Source organism: Malus sylvestris, chromosome 3 (assembly GCF_916048215.2).
Source record: "Malus sylvestris chromosome 3, drMalSylv7.2, whole genome shotgun sequence".
Classification (NCBI taxonomy): Eukaryota; Viridiplantae; Streptophyta; class Magnoliopsida; order Rosales; family Rosaceae; genus Malus; species Malus sylvestris.
This window is the reverse complement of record NC_062262.1, coordinates 16,779,094-16,804,762: the sequence shown is the minus strand read 5'-3', so window position 1 is coordinate 16,804,762 and position 25,669 is coordinate 16,779,094. Positions and strand designations below refer to the sequence as shown.

Genomic DNA, 25,669 nt, shown 5'->3' with positions numbered 1-25,669 from the left:
CCTGAGATGGGAATGTGCATTTATTTTTTTTATTTTTTATTTTTTTCTTTAACAATGGATGGAATATATTGACTATTTACCCATGCATCTGAATGGCGTTTTGACGAAAATTTTGATTCAAACTAAGATTGCTAACGGACTTGACCACATGATTAGGATTTGTTAAAAACTTGGTTTGATTCAGACCTCGAAAAAAAATTGGTTTTCTCAAAAACATCGACGTGCTTCTAAACAAAAAGTCTTCTAGAAAAGCAATTTCCAAATAGAAAATTGCTAGATCAAACTAACTCCACATGGCTGACTCTATGATGCACCTTCATCAGTTCTTCAAAGGAAGCAAGAAAGCACAAGATTTAATTAGGATGCATTCACATAGAAGAAGAAAAGTAGATAGAAAATGAAAGTTCCACAATACTCTTACAATAAACAAAACTCTACAAGCTTCTTGAACCTAAAAGCAATCAACTCGGGCAAATATAACATAAAATTTTTCTTTGGGAAGAAGAAAAAGGCTTAACTCGAACACCCAAAACCTCAGCAGGAACACAAAAGCCTAACAAATATATTGGAATTTACTTGCTCCATGTGAAAACAAGAAAAACAAGCCATATTCTGATCTATATTCATCTCCTTTTGCTGCTTCCTTCGCTAAAGAAATCGAGCAAGACAGAGCTTTTGCATTTGGGGCACTTTGGATCCACTTCAGACAGCATGACATACATGAGGCACCGAGGACACCCTGCGAGCACCATCGCCTTGGCTTCGGGCATACTCAGGTAATGCATCGTCTGATCATCAGGCTCCGATGACACGCATGAGCTGTGATCGATTGACATGTCCGAGGATGTCTCGGAGGCAGTTGGGGAGTCAACTGATGATGATGAGTTAGCCCTCGGAGGAGATAGGTTCAGCCACAATTCAAGCCTTGGACCACTACTTCCTCGTCTGCTCATCTTTGTGTCTCTCCTTTTAATATCGATCTGAAAACCTCCCACCTGTCGAAAACCCTAACTTGCAAATTAGAACACAAGGACATTAATCAACCTAAAATAATAATTAACATATAGTTGAACATAATAATTAATCAACGTCTTGCCTTGAGAAAGATAGAGAAAAATATATATACAGACAGTGTATTAGGCAAAAATTACTAGATTGGAGCTATAGAGATATATGGGCAAAAATTACAGAAATTGCAAGATTGGAGCTAGTCACTACAAATGGTTTGGTGAAGATTTGCTGAAGGTAAAACCAGCTATATATAGTAGTAGGGTTGGATCAGCAATCAACAAATATGTGTTTGGTGTTCTACAGTTGGACTTCTAAGCATCTTCAAATGAGATATTAAATTTTAGGTGGAGATGTCATTTTACATACTTGATGTTAAAAAGCTTCTAACCGAAGTGTTATTTGCAGACTGGATTTGAAGCCCTTGTGATTTATGAGTCAAATTTGACATCAACATCAAATTTGTTTTTTAGGGTTTTTAATCACAAATAGTCCCTAAAATTGACCCTCACCATCAAGATGATCCCTGAAATTAAAAATCAATCAATGTAGTCCTTGAAAATAGGTGTCGCAATTCAATGTGGTCCTTCCTTCACAATTATGTTAAAAATTCCGTTAAGTGCTGATGTGAAAAATAAATGGACCCCACAAGATTTACGGGTTTTTATCATAATATGGTCCTTGAAATTGAAAATCAATCAATGTAGTCCTTGAAAATAGGTGCCGACCTCAAATTGATCCTTCTGCCAAAATTTTGTAAAAAAAAAAAAAAATTATGTGCTGATGTGGATTTAATAATTAATTAAAAAAAATTGTCTAAAACATTTTTGCATAATGGATTTTTTTTTTCTTATAGTAGGGCCTACTCCTAAGAGAGTTCCCTTCCATAAATTCTCAAATGCACCAGGCTTAACCAAGGCTTAAGAGCGAGTGTGGAAATAGTTTACAACCAACAATGGATGCACCTCGGTTATAACCTCATTATCTCAAGGCAGACCTCGTCGTTCTTTGCATCACCAGACCACCAAGAAAGCGCCGAACAAGCTCTACAAGATTAAGGTTGTGAGGATGTTGATCACCTAAATGTTAACAGTGATGTCCCAGAAGTCATTGCCAATGGGTCAAACCGTCACCAAAAGTGATCTCGATCCAAGTTCAATTCGGTGGAGAGAGTCGAAGTGTGTAAAGATGGGTGTATTGAGATTTTTTATTTTTTTAGAGAATAGAGAGCAAAGGATGTATAGAAATATGGACTGTGATCGGAGGTGATTGCAGGATTGGGTTTTTGGGTAGACAATTTTTTTATTAACTATTAAATTATTAAGCCTATTTGTAATTTTTTTTTTAAAATTTAATTAGACTTGTGTGACCGATTTATGTGTCATATCAGCACATAACAAAATTTTTGACAAAATTGTGACGGAATGACTACATTGATCAATTTTCAATTTCATGGACAATTTTGATGTCTCGAGTCAATTTTAGGGACCGTTTTGATGTCCTGGATTAATTTCAAGGACTATTTGTGAGAAAATATGACTTATGGGGCCCATTTATGTGCCACATCAGCACTTAACAAATTTTTTAACAGAATTGTGACGACATGACTATATTGATTTGCCATACCTATTTTCTGGGACTAAATTGATTGATTTTCAATTTTAGAGACCATGTTGATGGTAAGGGTCAATTTCATGAACTTTTGTGATATAAAAATATAAAAAACCTATTTTTTATTAGTTTTAATTCTGGGTCGTCAAAAAGTCCATATCAACAATAATAGTAAAACAAATAAAGCATTAGTGTGTACTTTAACTGAAATGCAATTCTTATGTGGCATAATGGGGATTGATAGACAGCAACTTCAAATCTATTTTTAGTGATTTATAAGTGTTTTTTTTTTATCATTTTTCTTATTATTATTTTTGTTCTAAAAATACATATTACAATTATGAAAAGTAAATAATGTAATGAATAATAGTTTAAATATAACATACCAGGTGGAGAACAAAAATTTTAAAATGATCATACTGCCACATAATCTTTCAAATTTAAATTCTATATTTAAATTTTGACATCTCCTATGGAGGTGCTCTAACGTTTCAGCCATTAAAAATTTTGTTTCAACTTTTATTTTTATTTTTATTAAATACAACCATTGAAAGCTTTACATTAATAAGAAAATAATATTTGACAATTTAGTTGGAGAAACACAAAATTAGGCAGTCCATCAATTATAATTGGATTGTTATAATTTGACATTTCCATAAAAGATGGTCTAAGGCCAAGAATTTAAGAGGGAGGGAAATTATTGGGTTAACTTTAATGGTTTATTATTATTATTATTATTATTATTATTATTATTATTATTATTATACCTTCTCTTTCACAGCTACTTCCCTATTCGAGTTTTGATTCTGCTTTTTGGAGATGCTTGGAGTAGTGTCAAGATCAGGCACAACTTGTTGCTTCCACTCAAACTGGGAAGTGATTATGAGAATAAGAAGCAGAAAAACAAGCAGCACTGGTCTTGACATCGTCCGCAATTCTTTTATACCTGTTCAATAGTTAAACCAAGCAAAATAGGAATCACAAAAACAGACTAGGCATTCATCAACTACAAGTTATATTCTACTTCTGTAGTCCAATTCGGGTTCCTAGTCTTGGAAAAGTGTTTGAGAAAGAAATCGCACTTGCGCTCCATCTTCCTAGAAGTGACATAGAAGTTTACGGAAATTCTAGTGAATTGCCTTTGACAGAATAAACTGCCGTTTGGTAGCTTTAGCAAAATTCTTTCTCGAGAATGTTTCCTTGGTCACATGTTACGCCCCGATCTTGAGATACGTCCAAGATCGACACATAATGTCACCAATTATCTATTCATTTGTCATCTCTCGCCTCTGAGACATGAACAGAACCTAAATCCAGGTCCAACAGCATAGTAACTTTTCTTTTATTTTATGTTTGCATCTAACCTTCTTGTTAGACTGCCTACGTACTCAAAGACTTGATTAAGTCATTTGTAGTTCACCATTTCTCTAGCATAAAAACATAGGGTTCAAAAATTACTCAATGGAACTCAACGAGCATGATCCCTCAATTTTATAACACGTAAGTCAACCAATTAACCATATCAGAGTTTTTCCCTTCCTCTATTACGTATACTGAACTGTTTTCCAACAACAATCCCACAAACACAACCAACAATTTTTCAAAAATAAAAAATAAAAAATGCATGCTATTAACGTTTAACTAGGTTAATCAAACCAATAAAATTTTATATCACTTCATTAAGTTTAGTAAAGCTGACCTATGTAAGGTTCGTCGTATTTCCTTACCTGAAATTCAAATCAATAGCATTGAAACTCTGAGTTTCCAACACAAGTATAAGCTTGAGCAGCTTCTATGTTCCTACATTCTAGACCAACTCAAAGGAATCCCAAATAGAATATGATTTCGGACCACTCAACGAAATCGAGAGGAAGCAAGGTATCTGGATCACTCAACGGAATCCCGAATAGAATATGATTTTGGACCACTCAATGGAATCGAGGCAAAGTAGGGTATCCAGATCACTCAACGGAATCTTGAATAGAATACAATTCCGAACCACTCAACGAAATTGAGGCGAAGTGGTGTAATCAAACCACTATTCTAAAAAGGTGGTGCTAGGCGGTTGGCACCACCGCGATTAATCCTAAGCATTGCCTAGACTCGCTTACGTGTCCACCTAGCCTACCTAGGTGCCAGTCTAGCCCGCTTAGGCATAGGTCTAGGCTGCTTAAACCTTCCTAGGTCTCGACTCTTACTCATATAGAAAATCGATAATTTCATTTTGCATTTTAAATTTTCAATAAAATGTAAGAGACTTGTTGAATATGTCGATGATCACCCATTATATGCTTCTTCCCCATGTTTTGAATATGTTCTAATACTTTATCATTTATATGTCATTTTATTTTGCAATTTATGTTTGCGTTGGGCGCTTTAACCATTCAACCATGGATGCTTAGCAGGGATCCTCTTACATGGTGAATAACCAAATTTCAATTGAAATGAAATCTTTAGGATAAATCAATGCAATTTAGGAGGATTCAATGCCAAGACATCAATTGAAATCCTAGATTTTCGAATTGAGAGAGATCTAGAATTCTCACCATTTCTTATATTCATGGACCAAATTCTATTTAGGGGGATCTTTTATTCACATTTTTTCCATCAAGAACGTTTTATAAAACTCTTGGACTCCCAAATAGAATACAATTCTGGACCACTCAATGGAATCGAGGCAAAGCGAAATATCCAGACCACTTAATGGAATCTGGAATGGAATATGTATGATTCCCCAATGTGGATTAACTAGACGGAACCATAGGCATCCATCCAATAACGTGGTCTCCAAATACGAAGTAACCAGGCAGGACGACCTATGGATCTAAAGAGACTAAGTAGGTAGTGAACCCCTTATGTGGTTTAAGGGGGTAGCGTGGTCCCCCAATTTCGTTGTTCATATAGAGAATCATCACGTTATGATAGTGCTTCAGTTGCCTCTTCGGATTTTCATCTCCCTTGAAAAAGTCAAATGTGGCAAGCTAAATTTGTGGCTTCATTTGCTCGATCTCGTTCTTGAACAGTGACCTGCTCATGTTAGCCATGTCTCTCTGAAGTGCCTCACTAGTGGTCTACGGTGATGTAAATCGTGTAGTCGCTCATCTAAAAACCTTTTCTACTTCATCTAGATCTACCTATGCTGCAACTTCGGTGCACGTGGTTCTTCTCTAGCTATCAAGCGAGTTGCTCGTGGTTGTGTTTGGTGTAGGTTACCAATTAAACTCGAGCCGCACATTACTTGAGCTTCCCTTTGTCCCTCGTACTGCTACTTTGATGCATGGTAGGAAGAACTTCTTGTGGGCCAAGCCATGCACGGACGCTTTGCCAAGAATGTCCAAAATGCTTGTCGGAATGTGCTCTCAACCGTGAGTGTACATAGGCTCACAGTCTGAGTCGGGAGTGAATGCTCCTCTAGGCGCTAAGACGGGAGAAGACGTTTTTCCAAGGGTCAAAATAGAGTACACACTGCCAAACGCTTGGTTTGTGGCTAGTTGAGTGGCTACTTGCCTACCGCCCTTAGAAAAAATCACGATCATCTACTCTTGTCCTACTTCAGAATACTTCGTTAGGGGCGCGCTACGTCTCGATGTGCTTCAAGAGCTAGTTCGCCAAGGCTTATTCATCCATGATGTTTTACGATGTGGCACATATCACACTACTCATTCTCTAGTACTCACTTGTGATTTGAGTCCATTCCCCAAAGATATGTAGGCCGTTCATTATGGATTCATTAACACCCCCAATCAATCTCATTCACCCCTCACCGGTGTTCATGGGGGATTCCGATCAATTGTCTATGTGCATCCGCTCATATACGCAAGGCCAAGATGGCTTTGACGAGAGTTGAGCTTTCGCCTTTCTAGGCCGTGATCGACCTGAACTAAAAATGGGGCAAACTAATGAGGTTATAAAGAGTGAAATTTGAATCCATAAAATTGCAGAATAAAAATTGCAATGTAGTGTCGGATATGAGCTTTAAGGATACTAGAATTCAGTTCTACGTTTTAGTCAGATTATTAAGGGCAGAAACGTCATTTTCAATCATTTATAACGACTTGAAACTCATATGGAATTCCACATTGACCTATACCTAAATAATAAATAAAGCCCTTTAACCTAACTCAAAAACCAAAATTAATTCCTAATCAATATATTCTTAATTAATAAGTATTTGATCTTAACCTAAGTTCTTTAATTTAGAAACCCTATCGACCCATACCCACCATTTTTAAATTTCGTTGAATACAAAAGGTGTATGTGTAAAGCATTCCTAAAATTTGGCAAAAATCAAGCAAAGGAATACAAAAGGTGTATGTGTTATTGTAGACATGTAAATTTCGTTGAATACAAAAGGCATATGACTCATCACAAACGGACAAGTCATCAATGACATGTGGCACAAATCAAGCCAAAGAAGTGTAAAACATTCCTAAAATTCGGCAAAAGGGAGAAAATCCTCCTTAAAATCGGCAAGGGGCCCAAAATCTCTCAAAACCGGAAAGAAAGCCAAAGTATCTTCACAAAATAAGCAAGAATTGAATAGTGCTCACAAATAGGCAACAAGGCATATAAATTTCAACCAATATGAGGAAGGTGGCTGAAATTAAGACACAAAACATGCCTAAATTCTCCCATGGACGAATCAAGACACAAATCAAAGCCAAATCCATCCAAAGGCATGGCTTTGGGAGTTTATAAATACAAAGATCCAAGATACACAAAGGGGTCGAAAATTGCACATTGAGAAGAACCTCTACACAAATCTTTGAAGACTAATATACTGCCAAAGCTCTCTTCAAATAACGTACAACCAAAGCCGAAGCACTCCCCTTGAAGAATCAACAAGCACTCGTGCCGACTCCTTCAAGATTTTGTTGCAAGCTCAAAACTTGTAACGACGTTCATTTCAAGATCAAGTCGCCAAGACCTTTGAATCAATGAAATCCTGCATCAACATCACCCTTTGCCACAACTTTGAGGTGAAGATCATCCAAGCATCATTTCAAGCCCAAAACTTAAAGCAATCGTTCAATTGTTCTTCCAAGATCAAGTCATCACAACCTTTGGATCAACAACCTACGCATCTATGTCAAATTTGGAGACTGAATCAGAGGAAAATTGTAAACAGAGATAGTAACCTACAAATTCAAATCAATACAAAATCTACTTTGTACACTTGTTCTCATTTCATTCGTTACAGAATTTTCGGGTTTACAGTTATAGCTAGTGGTAGTTGTTGTATAATTTTCCATTTATGGGTTATAGCTAATGGTAGTTGCTTTCGTTTCCAAGTTGTATTCGGGTGTTTTTGGGAGGATTCCCATCCCTTCCTTTTACCCTGCCCTCCGTCCCCTCCTCTCACAGTTTTTTTTTTTCTTTTTCTTCCTTCTCTCTACTTCTTTTTTTCTTTCGCTCTCTACAAAGATGAAATCTTGAGCGTTCAAACAGGAGAGGAGAAAATCCTTGTCCTTTGGAAGTGCTTTACACAGTGAGCTTCAATCGAGGATTCTTCAAATCAATAGCGCTCACTTCACATTATTAGACATCAATTTTTTTGCACTCATTTTGTGTGTTGTTTGTATCTAGACCTGGCAATTTCTTACATGACCCGTTAACACGACACGTAAACGACACGAAAATAATGGGTTTCGGGTCAAATGATAAGAACTCGTTAATAACGGGTCCTTAACATGATTACACGAAAGTGACACGCGGGTAAACTTGTTTCGACACGATAAGAAAAAAGTTATTTTGATGATTTTAATTTTTTAAACTACTAAAAAAGCTTACTATAAAATAAATAGATATAATGGATATGTATATATTGTTTATTAATTATTATTGTATTATTATTCTATATAAATTTTTAAATTTAAGTATTATTTATTTATTTATTTTTATAATATACTATAGGCAAAAATTGAGATTAAAAAATTATAAATCACATTAAAAATAAAAATATCAAGTAATTTAAAAATATCAATCACATTAAAAAAATTATAATAATTAATTTACAAGTGCGAGAAAAATGTGAAAAAATAGGCAAACGCTCATAATCGCATCCTCTACACTTTGAGGATGGGTATATGATCGTTTGAGTTTTTAAAACAATACAAACCCTCATGAATAGTATTTTTAAGGGGGCTCAAAATAAACAAAATTCATAATCATTAATGTATAAGTCTAAAAGATGTGAAAGCATATTTAAACGATCGTAGTTGCATCCTCTATGCTTAGACGATGGTTACATAGTCGTTTAGATTTTTAAAACCCTCCAAATCTCATGAACAATATTTTTCATTTGAGTGCAAAATTAATAATAATTATTGTGGAAGTGTGAAAAATGTAAAAATATATAATCACTCATAATGACAAGCTTTACAAGTTTCATTAAGGGGTCAAATCCAAAATTTAGTATGAATATACTAATTTAGTATTATGTTTTACATATTTTTGGAGTCAAATTATGTTTTTCATTTTCATTATTTATTGATTTAAAATATATTTTTCTTAACGGGTAACGGGTCAGGTCATATTACGTGATAATATTAACAGGTTGATTTCAGATCGGGTCATATTATCCTGTTTACTTTAACGGGGTATTACACAACACAACCCGTTAAACTATCGAGTATGACACGAACACGAGAAACATGACACGAATGCAAGGTCTACCTATATCATTGATTGAAAATTAAAGAGAGTTAAATTTATTAACACGTGTCGATCATGATAGAGGTCACAAATAGGCCATGCAAAAAATGAGTATAGAATATTTGAACTCATTATTTTATTCTTTCAAAAATCATCTTTGAAAAAAAAAATCACTCAAATTCAAAACTATTTAACCACTCTATTAAGTATTTCACATTTTATTTTTCTTCACTACAAGTGAATACCTTAATAAGGGTCTAAGCTTCTGTAAATATGATTTTGAACTGTGATTTAAAAAGATAGACGGCTTAAATTTTTGAAATACAATTCAGAACATGTTCCAAAAAGTTATTTGAGAGAAACCCTCCGTAAAAGGGAAAGGGGTCCGTTTTCAGCTGAGACTGTATTATAAAAAACAAATATTGTATTAAAGTACTAGCTAGAATTTTTGACAAATTTCAATGTATTGAGTAAATTAACGATACAAATTTAAGTAATTTAAATTGTTGCTCTGGAATTTAAAAATACAAATTTTAAGTTAACATTAGCTGAAGTTATGTTCTGGAAGTAGGAATTATGTTAGGGAAGTTATCTCAACTACCACTGCAACGGTTGTGCATTGACAGTGATGAGAGAACTGGCGCCTCGAATGGGCGCGGCCCTGCCCTATTTACTCCGAACATAGAAAATTTAATAAGAATTCATTACATGATGTACTAATTTCAGCAGGCACTGTAGTGGTTTTAGTAGTTTAGTGAGATAAACAGTTAGATGTTAGGATGAAAAAAAAAGGGTGGAAAATGTTATTTTTTTATTTTATTTTTAAATGATAGTAACTACACTAAGAGAGTAAGGAAATAGAGCTAAACCTTACAATAGGCTTACCTTAATAATGTCGTTCAACTTCGTTTTTTACGTGAATCAAACTTAAAACTTCTCACTTACAAATAAAAAAGAATATCATTAGACCGTAATATTAAATGACAGAGTGTCATTAACGTTGAATCTTCGTCTTCATGGTTTTAATTTCACTTTTCTTTAATTTCTTGCAAGTCAAGATCATGTAAGTCAAGAAACCTAAACATACATGATGACAATATATTAGAGCCAGAGATATTACACTTTTGTACGACATTCTGATACCATACGTTTTAATATACTGTGGTGCCAGCAGGTGATTATATTCTTTTACATTTTTTTTTCTTTTAAAAGGGGAGCAACCGATGTCAAACACAATCCACCCTTTTTAGACCCGATGAAGTTATGAGAAATCTCACCTTATCCGTAGTTACAGTCAAACAAACTCATCAGTTCGAAACAACGAACCCAGAATCTCTCACATTTTTTTTATTTATTGGAGAGCCACAATTTGCGCTCTTACCATTGGGCCGCTTGATGTCGTTCTGGCCTAGGGTTTGTTGTCCCTGAATCTCATGTGTCTTATGTGTCACTCTTATCATATTTTGATATGTGTTTTTCAACTTAACTCTAAATTAATACGGTTAAATTTTTCATAAAATTAATTATATTCATACATAATTCAACAATCAATATTCAAACTTAATTGAAATCAACATCTCACTCTTACTAATTGAATAATCTCCAATTGCTATGAAATTATGATTTAGGGTTCATCCATGAAAGCATGGAGCATGACTAAAAGAGAGATGCAAAAATAGGCTTGTGTTGTGAAAGAAAGTAATAAATAAGTGAGTAAAGTGGAAGAAAGTAATATACAAGTTTTTTTATTGTTGGAGAAAATAAAAAATTAATATATTAAGTATAAGCTCCACTTAATCAATTGTAATATAAATAAAATCATCTGATGATGATTTTTCTTTTCAATCAAAAATTTTTTTATTAAAAAATTTATACTCATACGTAATATATAGGAGGATCAAAAATTTTTGGGGCCCCTAAAAAATTCAGGACCCTATGCCCTACACCTTTTGCACACCCTTAACGCCCCCTCAGGTCCAACAACAACGGTAACCATTAACCTCTTCGAAGACTTCTCTCGCATTATATTGCATGGTCAATCTCAAGTAACTGTACAACATCATCTATGAAATCAAGGCCTCCAAGGCCTTCGTTATTCATCCCAGGAATGTAAACGATGCGGTTGATGCCTCGAAGCTATTGTGTGAGATGGAGGTGGAAGAAAATGCCAAGAGAGAGAAATTGCTTTATGTATTGTTGGAAATGGGGATATTTGACGAGTTAAATGGAGAAGGAGCTGTGAGTGGCGTGGCTGGGAAAGGAAGAGGCTTGGAGGGCGGGAGGCGGTAGGTGTCGTGCGACTCGTGCCTGAGATGGGAATGTGCATTTAAACAAAAAGTCTTCTAGAAAAGCAATTTCCAAATAGAAAATTGTTAGATCAAACTAACTCCACATGGCTGACTCTATGATGCACCTTCATCAGTTCTTCAAAGGAAGCAAGAAAGCACAAGATTTAATTAGGATGCATTCACATAGAAGAAGAAAAGTAGATAGAAAATGAAAGTTCCACAATACTCTTACAATAAACAAAACTCTACAAGCTACTTGAACCTAAAAGCAATCAACTCGGGCAAATATAACATAAAATTTTTCTTTAGGAAGAAGAAAAAGGCTTAACCCGAACACCCAAAACCTCAGCAGGAACACAAAAGCCTAACAAATATATTGGAATTTACTTGCTCCATGTGAAAACAAGAAAAACAAGCCATATTCTGATCTATATTCATCTCCTTTTGCTGCTTCCTTCGCTAAAGAAATCGAGCAAGACAGAGCTTTTGCATTTGGGGCACTTTGGATCCACTTCAGACAGCATGACATACATGAGGCACCGACGACACCCTGCGAGCACCATCGCCTTGGCTTCGGGCATACTCAGGTAATGCATCGTCTGATCATCAGGCTCCGATGACACGCATGAGCTGTGATCGATTGACATGTCCGAGGATGTCTCGGAGGCAGTTGGGGAGTCAACTGGTGATGATGAGTTAGCCCTCGGAGGAGATAGGTTCAGCCTCAATTCAAGCATTGGACCACTACTTCCTCGTCTGCTCATCTTTGTGTCTCTCCTTTTAATATCGATCTGAAAACCTCCCACCTGTCGAAAACCCTAACATGCAAATTAGAACACAAGGACATTAATCAACCTAAAATAATAATTAACATATAGTTGAACATAATAATTAATCAACGTCTTGCCTTGAGAAAGATAAAGAAAAATATATATACAGACAGTGTATTAGGCAAAAATTACTAGATTGGAGCTATAGAGATATATGGGCAAAAATTACAGAAATTGCAAGATTGGAGCTAGTCACTACAAATGGTTTGGTGAAGATATGCTGAAGGTAAAACCAGCTATATATAGTAGTAGGGTTGGGTCAGCAATCAACAAATATGTGTTTGGTGTTCTACAGTTGGACCTCTAAGCATCTTCAAATGAGATATTAAATTTTAGGTGGAGATGTCATTTTGCATACTTGATGTTAAAAAGCTTCTAACCGAAGTGTTATTTGCAGACTGGAATTGAAGCCCTTGTGATTTATGAGTCAAATTTGACATCAACATCAAATTTGTTTTTTAGGGTTTTTATCACAAATAGTCCCTAAAATTGACCCTCACCATCAAGATGATCCCTGAAATTAAAAATCAATCAATGTTATCCCTGAAAATAGGTGTCGCAAATCAATGTGGTCCTTCCTTCACAATTATGTTAAAAATTCCGTTAAGTGCTGATGTGAAAAATAAATGGACCCCACAAGATTTACGGGTTTTTATCATAATATGGTATTGAAATTGAAAATCAATCAATGTAGTCCTTGAAAATAGGTGTCGACCTCAAATTGATCCTTCTGCCAAAATTTTGTAAAAAAAAAAAATATTATGTGCTGATGTGGATTTAATAATTAATTAAATAATGGTCTAAAACATTTTTTCATAATGGATTTTTTTTTTCTTATAGTAGGGCCTACTCCTAAGAGAGTTCCCTTCCATAAATTCTCAAATGCACCAGGCTTAACCAAGGCTTAAGAGCGAGTGTGGAAATAGTTTACAACCAACAATGGATGCACCTCGGTTATAACCTCATTATCTCAAGGCAGACCTCGTCGTTCTTTGCATCACCAGACCACCAAGAAAGCGTCGAACAAGCTCTACAAGATTAAGGTTGTGAGGATGTTGATCGCCTAAATGTTAACAGTGATGTCCCAAAGGTCATTGCCAATGGGTCAAACCGTCACCAAAAGTGATCTCGATCCAGGTTCAATTCGGTGAAGAGAGTCGAAGTGTGTAAAGATGGGTGTATTGAGATTTTTTATTTTTTTTAGAGAATAGAGAGCGAAGGATGTATAGAAATATGGACTATGATCGGAGGTGATTGCATGATTGGGTTTTTGGGTAGACAATTTTTTTATTAACTATTAAATTATTAAGCCTATTTGTAATTTTTTTTTTAAATTTAATTAGACTTGTGTGACCGATTTATGTGTCATATCAGCACATAACAAAAATTTTGACAGAATTGTGACGGAATGACTACATTGATCAATTTTCAATTTCATGGACAATTTTGATGTCGCGAGTCAATTTTAGGGACCGTTTTGATGTCCTGGATTAATTTCAAGGACTATTTGTGAGAAAATATGACTTATGGGGCCCATTTATGTGCCACATCAGCACTTAACAGATTTTTTAACAGAATTGTGACGACATGACTATATTGATTTGCGATACCTATTTTCTGGGACTAAATTGATTGATTTTCAATTTTAGAGACCATGTTAATGGTAAGGGTCAATTTCATGAACTTTTGTGATATAAAAAAATAAAAAGACCTATTTTTTATTAGTTTTAATTCTGGGTCGTCAAAAAGTCCATATCAACAATAATAGTAAAACAAATACAGCATTAGTGTGTACTTTAACTGAAATGCAATTCTTATGTGGCATAATGGGGATTGATAGACAGCAACTTCAAATCTATTTTTAGTGATTTATAAGTGTTTTTTTTTTAAATTTAATTAGACTTGTGTGACCGATTTATGTGTCATATCAGCACATAACAAAATTTTTGACAAAATTGTGACGGAATGACTACATTGATCAATTTTCAATTTCATGGACAATTTTGATGTCTCGAGTCAATTTTAGGGACCGTTTTGATGTCCTGGATTAATTTCAAGGACTATTTGTGAGAAAATATGACTTATGGGACCCATTTATGTGCCACATCAGCACTTAACAAATTTTTAACAGAATTGTGACGACATGACTATATTGATTTGCGATACCTATTTTCTGGGACTAAATTGATTGATTTTCAATTTTAGAGACCATGTTGATGGTAAGGGTCAATTTCATGAACTTTTGTGATATAAAAATATAAAAAACCTATTTTTTATTAGTTTTAATTCTGGGTCGTCAAAAAGTCCATATCAACAATAATAGTAAAACAAATACAGCATTAGTGTGTACTTTAACTGAAATGCAATTCTTATGTGGCATAATGGGGATTGATAGACAGCAACTTCAAATCTATTTTTAGTGATTTATAAGTGTTTTTTTTTTTTTATCATTTTTCTTATTATTATTTTTGTTCTAAAAATACATATTACAATTATGAAAAGTAAATAATGTAATGAATAATAGTTTAAATATAACATACCAGGTGGAGAACAAAAATTTTAAAATGATCATACTGCCACATAATCTTTCAAATTTAAATTCTATATTTAAATTTTGACATCTCCTATGGAGGTGCTCTAACTTTTCAGCCATTAAAAATTTTGTTTCAACTTTTATTTTTATTTTTATTAAATACAACCATTTAAAGCTCTACATTAATAAGAAAATAATATTTGACAATTTAGTTGGAGAAACACAAAATTAGGCAGTCCTTCAATTATAATTTGATTGTTATAATTTGACATTTCCATAAAAGATGGTCTAAGGCCAAGAATTTAAGAGGGAGGGAAATTATTGGGTTAACTTTAATGGTTTATTATTATTATTATTATTATTATTAACTCCGCCGTGTAAGTTTATCTTACATTGCCGGTCCCAAGCCCAGATAAAGGAGGAGGGGGAGGGCGTCAGGTAGTCGACAGCCGGCACTCCATGATCACGTCGAATCCTTATGAAAATGAATCCAGAACGAAATCGCGCTAAAGCTAGGGCGTCACCTGTAAGTGGCGCGCTGTGTGGCCTGAGCACAGTGATAAGTGAGCAAGGGTCACTGTATCTCCATCGGCACCCGGATACAGTGTTAAATGAGCAAGGGGGCTATAGAAACTTCTTTTCGAACGACTCCACTCAAAGTTGTTTGGGAGCATATGCTCCTATCAACTTTACACGGGACACACAAAAGAAGTACTTTGATCCTATTAGACGGGGAAGGGTGAAGAAGCTAGGACAGAAGGGTAGAGTTCAAGAGAGCAAAATGCGTTTAGGAACGTGGAATATAGGAACCTTGACAGGAAAATCTATGGAAGTAGTAGAAGTTATGGTGAGGAGAAGGATAAATATTATGTGCCTACAAGAAACTAAGTGGGTTGGTCGTAAGGCAAAGGATCTAGAAAACTCAGGGTTTAAACTATGGTATTCGGGCACAAATAGAACGAGAAACGGTGTTGGCATCATCGTGGACAAGACCTTGACACAAGATGTTGTAGATGTCAAGAGGGTAGGAGATAGAATCATGGCAATCAAGATTGTAATAGGACAAGAACTTATCAATGTGATTAGTGCGTACGCACCTCAAGTAGGGTTGGATACGAGTTCGAAGGAGAAATTTTGGGAAGACCTTGGAGACTTGGTGCAAGGAATTGCTCAGACGGAGAAGTTATTTATAGGAGGAGATTTAAATGGACACGTGGGCAGGGAGACAGGCAACTATGGAGGTTTTCATGGTGGCCATGGTTTTGGGGAGAGAAACGAGGATGGGGAAGCTATCTTGGATTTTGCAATGGCATATGATCTCTTCTTAGCCAACACCTTCTTTAAGAAGAGAGAAGAACATGTGATCACCTACAAGAGTGGGTCGTCAAAAACACAAATAGATTTTCTTCTAATGAGGAAAGGGGATCGTATAACTTGTAAGGATTGCAAAGTTATACCAGGAGAGAGCGTGACTAATCAACATCGCTTGTTGGTGATGGATGTACATATCGAAAGAGTGAGAAAAAAGAACAAGACTTGGAAGTGCCCAAGGACTAGATGGTGGAATCTAAAAGAAGAAAAACAAGTCATTTTCAAAGAGAAAGTAATCACCCAGTGTGTGTGGGATAGAGAGGGGGAAGCTAACCAAATGTGGGATTCCATGGCTAGTTGTATCCGAAAAGTAGCAAAAGAGGTATTAGGAGAGTCCAAGGGCTTTGCCCCACACCAAAAGGAATCTTGGTGGTGGAATGAGGAGGTACAAGCAAAGGTGAAGGCTAAGAAGGAATGTTGTAAAGCCTTATACAAGGATATGACCGATGAAAATGGTGAAAGGTATAGAAAAGCGAAGCAAGAGGCGAAGAAAGCTGTGAGAGAAGCTAAGTTAGCGGCTTATGACGATATGTATAAGCGACTAGATACCAAAGAAGGAGAGTTGGATATCTATAAACTAGCTAGAGCAAGGGAAAAGAAGACAAAGGACTTAAACCAAGTGAGGTGCATCAAGGATGAGGATGGAAAGGTTCTTGCTACAGAGAACGCGGTTAAAGACAGATGGAAAGGTTATTTTCATAATCTTTTCAATGAAGGACATGAAAGGAGTGCTTCTTTAGGGGAGTTGAGTAACTCAGAAGAGTGTAGAAACTACTCTTTTTATCGTAGAATCCGGAAGGAAGAAGTGGGTGTAGCTTTGAAGAAGATGAAGCATAGAAAAGTAGTAGGCCCAGACGATATACCAATCGAAGTGTGGAAAGTTTTGGGAGAGACAGGTATAACATGGCTCACTGACCTTTTCAATAGGATTTTGAAAACGAAGAAGATGCCGAATGAGTGGCGAATGAGCACTTTGGTGCCTATCTACAAGAATAAGGGCGATGTATTGCATGAACTATAGGGGAATTAAGCTAATGAGTCATACAATGAAGCTCTGGGAGAGAGTCATTGAGCATAGATTGAGGCAAGAGACACGGGTTTCGGACAACCAATTCGGGTTCATGCCAGGGCGCTCAACCATGGAGGCAATCTATCTCTTACGAAGATTGATGGAAAGATATAGAGATGGGAAAAAGGATTTACACATGGTCTTTATAGATTTGGAAAAAGCGTATGATAGGGTCCCAAGAGACATTCTTTGGAGGATTTTAGAGAAGAAATGAGTACGAGTAGCATATATCCAAGCTATACAGGATATGTATAAAGGAGCAAAGACTGCCGTAAGAACTCATGAAGAACAAACCGAAAGCTTTCCCATAACTGTAGGATTACATCAAGGCTCATCCTTAAGTCCTTACCTTTTTGCGTTGGTAATGGATGAGTTAACAGGACATATTCAAGGTGATATTCCTTGGTGTATGCTTTTCGCAGACGATATAGTGTTGATAGATGAAACTCAGGAAGGGGTAAATGCAAAGCTTAACCTTTGGAGAGAAGTGTTGGAATCTAAAGGTCTTCGCCTAAGCCGATCAAAGACAGAATATATGGAGTGCAAGTTCAGTGCAAATGGAGGCCAAAACGAGTTAGGGGTGAGGATCGGAGATCAAGAAATACCAAAGAGCGACCGTTTTCGTTACCTAGGATCTATCTTGCAAAAGAACGGAGAATTAGATAGAGATCTCAACCATAGAATACAAGCTGGATGGATGAAGTGGAAGAGTGCATCCGGCGTGATGTGTGACCGCCGTATGCCACTGAAGCTCAAGGGAAAATTTTATAGGACGGCAATAAGGCCAGCGATGCTGTATGGCACAGAATGTTGGGCGGTGAAGCATCAACACGTACACAAAATGGGTGTAGCGGAGATAAGGATGCTTCGTTGGATGTGTGGGCACACGAGAAAGGATAAGATTAGGAATGAGGATATCCGGGGTAAAGTAGGAGTAGCCGAAATTGAAGGAAAGATGAGAGAAAATCGGTTCCGGTGGTTTGGACATGTGCAAAGAAGGCCTACTGACGCTCCGATTAGAAGATGCGACTATGGGACAGAGGTTCAGGGCCGAAGGAGCAGAGGAAGACCTAGGAAAACTTTGGAAGAGACCCTAAGAAAAGACTTAGAGTACTTGGATCTAACGGAGGACATGACACAGGACATAACACAATGGCGTTCTAAGATTCATATAGCCGATCCCACTCAGTGACTTGGATTTTCCAAGTCTCCAACCGAGAAGTTTTCCTCACTCGGGAAATTAAGGGAACACTACCTCAACCTATATGCTCCACTCACAAAGCTTTAACATACAAGCTTCAACAAAAGAAAATTCAAAGAACTTAGCGAAGAAGGCTTTGGTGTATTTAACACAATCCGTTGAAATGAAGGAAAGCTTATTTATTGATATCCCCGATAAGTTACAAATATGTACATATACTTGAGTCAAAATAAACAAACAAGAGGGAGCCTTCACAAAGGTTGCTTAGGAGAAGTCTCAGCAGTCGGTAGAGCCCCAGAAAGAGAAGGCACCGGAGGGGGATCATTCGGAGCCTCAGTACTGGACAAAACCCTAGAAGGAGGAGGCATCAGAGATTGATCATTTGGAGCTTCATTACGCGGTACAGCCCCAGAAGACGAAGGCAATAAATGCCTTTGGAACAAACCCACAAATCTTTGATGATCAAGTAAAACCTAACCATCAGATTCCTTCATCTGGTCAAGCTTCCTCTTCATGTTTGTAGCATAGTCATGTGCGAGCCGGTGCAACTGTTTATTCTCATGCTTGAGCCCTCTAATCTCCTGTTTGAGACTCATCACTTCAGCCGCCAATGATTCAACTTGGCGGGTTCGAGCAAATAGGCGTTGGGCCATATTAGACACAGAACCTGCACACTGAACACTGAGAGCCAGAGAATCCTTAACAGACAACTCATCAGACCGTTTGGAAAGTAGTCTGTTATCTTTGGGAGTGAGAAGGTTCCTGGCCACTACCGCAGCGGTCATATCATTCTTCATCACGGAATCCCCAACGGTAAGAGGACCAGTAGGGGAGACGAAGGATGGGCGCCATATGTTGTCTGGAGAAGACGGGGCTGCCTCTTCAACAAGGTTCAAGTCAAAACGACGGTCGGAGGGGCCAGACATTTTCAAAGGTGTTGAAGAGAGAAGAGGTCGGACAAATCAAGATCTTAGAAGTGCAAGAATGGAGCTTCTACTGGTGGATATTCAAGTGTGCTTTGGGACTTAATGTCAGCCCCTATAAAAATCTGCACTCGACGAAGCTTCAGAAATCGAAGAGGCGCCTGCTCAGAAATCGAAGAGGCGTTTGCTTTCTCAAAAGCTGGGCTGCTCAGAGACCACGAGGGTCGATCTCAGAAATCGAAGAGGTGTTTGCTTTCTCAAAAGCTGGGCTGCTCAAAGACCACAAAGACCGATCTCAGAAATCGAAGAGGCTTGCTTTCTCAAAAGCTGGGCTGCTCAGAGATCACGAGGGTCGATTTCAGAAATCGAAGAGGCACCTACTTTTCCAGCCTTGTCAGCACCTGTCACACGCACACTCAGCTTTGCGGAAATTATGGGCATTCTGTCGAAGATTTCTGGCGAAGTAGAAAGCACATGAATCGTACTGTTCAATCACCCATTTCCCACACGCAACAGTAGCTCATGGGTACCACAGATAACTTTGCCAAAGTTCTCTGACAAAGTTGAGACACGTGAAGCTTGCAGCTCCCACTACATCGCTCTGACCAAGAAGGGTAAAAGAATTGCAAAGAAACAACACTAACAAAGTTTAGACACATAAATTTTGAAGGTCTAGCTACCATATTATTACCCACAAAGGTAAAGGAACAGTACCACTGCTGGATAATTGGAAAGTCCCGATGTGTCAACCTCTGTGCTTCGTGGCAAGGTATACTAGCAAACATGCCCAACCTTTACTCACATTCAAGAAAACACTCCTAACAAGATTGCTTGCTCCAAAATCGAAGAGGCACCGCCCTCCGAATCTCGAGAGCCAGACTCCCAACATGATTACTTTCTCAAAAATCGAAGAGAGGGTAAAGGAACAGTACCACTGCTGGATAATTGGAAAGTCCCTGTGTGTCAACCTTTGTGCTTCGTGGCAAGGTAGACTAGCAAACATGCCCAACCTTTACTCACATTCGAGAAAACACTCCCAACAAGATTGCTTGCTCCAAAATCAAAGAGGCACCGCCCTCCAAATCTCGAGAGCCAAACTCCCAACATGATTACTTTCTCAAAATCGAAGAAAGGGTAAAGGAACAGTACCACTGCTGGATAATTGGAAAGTCCCTGTGTGTCAACCTCTGTGCTTCGTGGCAAGGTAGACTAGCAAACATGCCCAACCTTTACTCACATTCGAGAAAACACTCCCAACAAGATTGCTTGCTCCAAAATCGAAGAGGCACGGCCCTCCGAATCTCGAGAGCCAGACTCCCAACATGATTACTTTCTCAAAAATCGAAAAGACACCGCTCTCCGAATCTCGAGAGCCAGACCCCCAGCAGGATTGCTTTCTCAAAAATCGAAGAGGCATCATTCTCCGAATCTCGAGAGCCAGACCCCCGACAGGTCTGTAATCTTCACACGCAACATCAGCTTTCCAGATACCACAAACCACTTTTTCAAAGTGCTCTGACAGAGTTAAAACATGTGAAGCTGGCAGCTCCCACTACCGTGCTATAACCAAGCAGGGTAAAGGAATAGCATTATTACTTGATGTTAGGGAGACTCCTATATATGTCGACTTCCATCCCTAACGGACAGGCAGACCTGCAAAAATGCTCAACCCTTTCTCTTATTTGAGATGGCACTCCCAACAAAGCCTTTCGAAATATTCAGCTTTCTTTCCCCCCGATAATACCTCTGTAAACAAGCTATACTAGAGCAAGAATATCTCATATCATCAGGGTTAAAAGCAAGAGTATCCCATATCATGCTTTTTCCCTGTCTTTTCCTTTGGCCTTGTTCTTACCTGCAAGACAAGGAGAAAGAGAGCAATCAGTCAGCACTTGGAATCAAGCTTCCAGCCAGGAACTGACTGCCTGGAACCCTTTACCTGATTACTTACCTGGCATTGCTCTCGAGTACTCATCTTCAACATCTTATGCTTCCAGGGAAGATACCGCATCTGCCTGAGGAACAGATAGGGCAAGTGAGAAGGATACAAGGAAGCATGTGGAGACAAGCGTAACAGCACACGTGCCGATACATCCACTACTCTATCGAAAGTAAAAGTATCCCATATCAGCAGGGTCGAACGTACTCTAGATTTGATGGACTTGTTTTGACCCTTAAATTCTTCAGTCGGCCTTATTCTCTGGAGGAAACCAGAAAACCCTCCAGCCCAGTTCAAGAATAAGCCTGTGGAAAGTTACTTCTTCAAAAGCAAAAGTATCCCATATCATCTCTCCTCATTTTTCTTCTCTTTATCCTTCATGCTGCCTGCAAGATAGGGAGAATGTGAACAATCAGCCGGAGCTCTGATTGCTTACCTTGTCTGTCACCTCTTCCAGCAGATCCCCCAGCTCGGCGACTTGGGGGACTCCTACTACATGGTTTGTATCTCGCTTGACCAAGCATGAAACTACAAGTAAGCTTCAAGTGAAATTGATACATTACCTTGTGCATCTCCACCAGTTACAGATACCACCCCTGGATGGAGGAAGAGTACTTCCAGAGAAGATGCCACATCTACCTATGAGACAGATAATGCAAGTCAAGACGATACCACACTCCGGTACTTAGAAGTTTCGTGGCTACGAGATCATTCTCCCACAATATTTCCTAATGTCATTTGTACTAAATCATTCACTTGTACTCACTAAAGGAGAGCTTGAACCTATGTACTTGTGTAAACCCTTCACAATTAATGAGAACTCCTCTATTCCGTGGACGTAGCCAATCTGGGTGAACCACGTACATCTTGTGTTTGCTTTCCTATCTCTATCCATTTATATACTTATCCACACTAATGACCGAGCAATCTAGCGAAGATCACAAAAAGTGACCGTTTTCGCTACCTAGGATCTATCTTGCAAGAGAACGGAGAATTAGATGGAGATCTCAACCATAGAATACAAGCTGGATGGATGAAGTGTAAGAGTGCATCTGGCGTGTTGTGTGACCGTCGTAGGCCACTGAAGCTCAAGGGAAAATTTTATAGGACGGCAATAAGGCCAGCGATGTTGTATGGCACAGAATGTTGGGCGGTGAAGCATCAACGTACACAAAATGGGTGTAGCGGAGATGATGATGCTTCGTGGGATGTATGGGCACACGAGAAAGAATAAGATTGGGAATTAGGATATCCGAGGTAAAGTAGGAGTAGCCAAAATTGAAGGAAATATGAGAGAAAATCGGTTCCGGTGGTTTGGACATGTGCAAAGAAGGCCTACTGACGCTCCGGTTCGAAAATGTGACTACGGGACAGAGGTTCGGGGCCGAAGGAGTAGAGGAAGACCTAGGAAAACTTTGGAAGAGACCCTAAGAAAAGACTTGAGTACTTGGATCTAACGGAGGACATGACACAAATGAGCGCAATGGCGTTCTAGGATTCATATAGCCGACCCCACTTAGTGGGAAAAGGCTTTGTTGTTGTTGTTGTTGTTGTTGTTGTTGTATTATTATTATTATTATTATTATTATTATTATTATTATTATTATTATTATTATTATTATTATTATTATTATTATTATTATTATTATTATTATTATTATTATTATTATTATTATTATTATTATTATTATTATTATTATTATTATTATTATTATTATTATTATTATTATTATTATTATTATTATTATTATTATTATTATTATTATTATTATTATTATTATTATTATTATTATTATTATTATTATTATTATTATTATTATTATTATTATTATTATTATTATTATTATTATTATTATTATTATTATTATTATTATTATTATTATTATTATTATTATTATTATTATTATTATTATTATTATTATTATTATTATTATTATTATTATTATTATTATTATTATTATTATTATTATTATTATTATTATTATTATTATTATTATTATTATTATTATTATTATTATTATTATTATTATTATTATTATTATTATTATTATTATTATTATTATTATTATTATTATTATTATTATTATTATTATTATTATTATTATTATTATTATTATTATTATTATTATTATTATTATTATTATTATTATTATTATTATACCTTTTCTTTCACAGCTACTTCCCTATTCGAGTTTTGATTCTGCTTTTTGGAGATGCTTGGAGTAGTGTCAAGATCAGGCACAACTTGTTGCTTCCACTCAAACTGGGAAGTGATTATGAGAATAAGAAGCAGAAAAACAAGCAGCACTGGTCTTGACATCGTCCGCAATTCTTTTATACCTGTTCAATAGTTAAACCAAGCAAAATAGGAATCACAAAAACAGACTAGGCATTCATCAACTACAAGTTATATTCTACTTCTGTAGTCCAATTCGGGTTCCTAGTCTTGGAAAAGTGTTTGAGAAAGAAATCGCACTTGCGCTCCATCTTCCTAGAAGTGACATAGAAGTTTACGGAAATTCTAGTGAATTGCCTTTGACAGAATAAACTGCCGTTTGGTAGCTTTAGCAAAATTCTTTCTCGAGAATGTTTCCTTGGTCATGCTGCTTCAACTTAGTACCAGGCAGCGACTGGCAAGGATTTCCCGTCTTTCACTTCAAAAAACATTTCCAAACAAGACTAAAGAAAGGTCGGCGTATCACTCACCTGAATTCAACAAATTCAGAGAATTTACAGACTCATGGAAAGTCTCTCTGTTTAAAACAAACATCCAATTTTTCGACATGTACAATTTTCGTAAAAACTATTACCCCTTTGGAACAGATGAAGCACCTTCTACAGGAAATTATTACGACTTCAATTCAAGTGATTCAAAGTCTATAAAATGAGAACTTCTGACCCTTATGTCCCAGATATTCCCAGCAACCAAACAAACACAACATCAAGCGAAGCATGACTTGCGAAGATACGATGTCGGAGTAAAAGTTTAAACAATAAAAATCATAGGAAACAAACAAAAAAACATCATAAGTAATCAGACAACATTGCAAAAATCAAATCCAAATAAGTAACTCAGGTTCAACTAATTCCAAAGCAGTTCAATTGTTTGGGTCTGTCCCAACCAATCCAATCCAAAAACGATACGATTGAAAGCTTGAAGCGATACAAGTTTCCCTTCCTAGCATTTAAGTTTTCCCGGGAAACAAACAGAACCCAGGAAAGGAAAGTCATACGAAATTAGCTGACGCGAATTGAAATGGAAGGGAAGACTTACAGATGGGCAGCAGGGGCAATAAAACCCTAACTTCATGATCGATCACTCCAATATGGGTTGAATAGGATGTTTGTGGAAGCTTTGAATTTGATTGAATAAGAATCAATTTTCAAGTTTTCAGGCGGACACTAGAAAATGAACTCAAAATGCGTTTAGAATTGTAACATGTTAACAAAAAAAATTTTAAAGGAGGTATTCCCTACATATTAGTGACAGACTAATCTCTCTCTTTGCAGCCCAATTCCATATGAGGTTATTACGTAATTTGGCTTCGAGATCAAACGGTATGTCAAAACAAGGCCCGTGACTCCAAAAAATGTATCTATAGGAGTTTGAACTCGAGTTAAGAGTTTCAACTCTTTGCTCGCTTTCCACTAAACCAAACCCTTAAGGTTAACATGTTAACAATTTAATTCAAATTTCAAGTGCAAGCATTCTAGAAAAGCACTTGGAACTATTTTGAAAAGTGTACCTAGTCTCTACATCAGTTAGTACTCTACTAAGACAATTGATAGGTTGCTCTTCCCTTTTTCATTGTTCTCAACTAGCAAACTGCCTACGGATCTCCCAGCAGCTGAATGGACAACTTCAACTGTTTTTCTCTTTGAGCAAGAACTACATGAGGTGAAGCCAAATACTTCTTGATGTTGTCTAAGGCCTCCTGATGTTCTTGTCTCAAACAAACTGCTGTGTTTTTAAGCTTTAGAAGAGGAGATAATAGTTGGATTTTCCCTCCCAAATTGGCAATGAATCTCCTTTAGAAATTGATCTTCCCCGATAACCTATGCAGCTGCTTCTTGTTGGTTGGTGTGGTGCCATCATGATGGTCTTTACCTTGTTCTTATCCACTTCTACACCTTTCTGGTGGTCCAAGAACTCTAAAAAGTTACCCCATTTGACCCAAAAAGCACATTTCTTTGGGTTCATCTTCAGCTTATGTAACCCCATCCTTTGCAAATACTTCCTAA

The 25,669-nt window shown here is 36.9% G+C and overlaps 1 protein-coding gene across 1 annotated transcript; it reads right to left on the bottom strand.

Annotated features, from left to right (window-relative positions):
- Window positions 1-373: 373 nt before the first annotated feature.
- LOC126614865 (protein GL2-INTERACTING REPRESSOR 1-like) lies at window positions 374-24,022 on the bottom strand. Its single transcript, XM_050282546.1, has 3 exons — window positions 23,904-24,022; window positions 23,589-23,767; window positions 374-1,007 (listed from the first exon to the last, which is right to left on the bottom strand). Exons 1-3 carry the CDS (start codon window positions 23,929-23,931, stop codon window positions 624-626), a joined length of 591 nt encoding a protein of 196 aa, XP_050138503.1. The 5' UTR covers window positions 23,932-24,022; the 3' UTR covers window positions 374-623.
- Between the last annotated feature and the right edge of the window lie 1,647 nt (window positions 24,023-25,669).

Excerpts from the sequence above, each read along its gene's own strand:
- LOC126614865 (XM_050282546.1), bottom strand. The coding sequence starts at position 23,931 with ATGTCACTTCTAGGAAGATGGAGCGCAA. Across the intron at positions 23,768-23,903 it reads TCTAGGAAGATGGAGCGCAA|GTATAAAAGAATTGCGGACG; the intron begins GTGCGATTTCTT and ends ACTATTGAACAG. Across the intron at positions 1,008-23,588 it reads AAGTAGCTGTGAAAGAAAAG|GGTTTTCGACAGGTGGGAGG; the intron begins GTATAATAATAA and ends TTTGCAAGTTAG.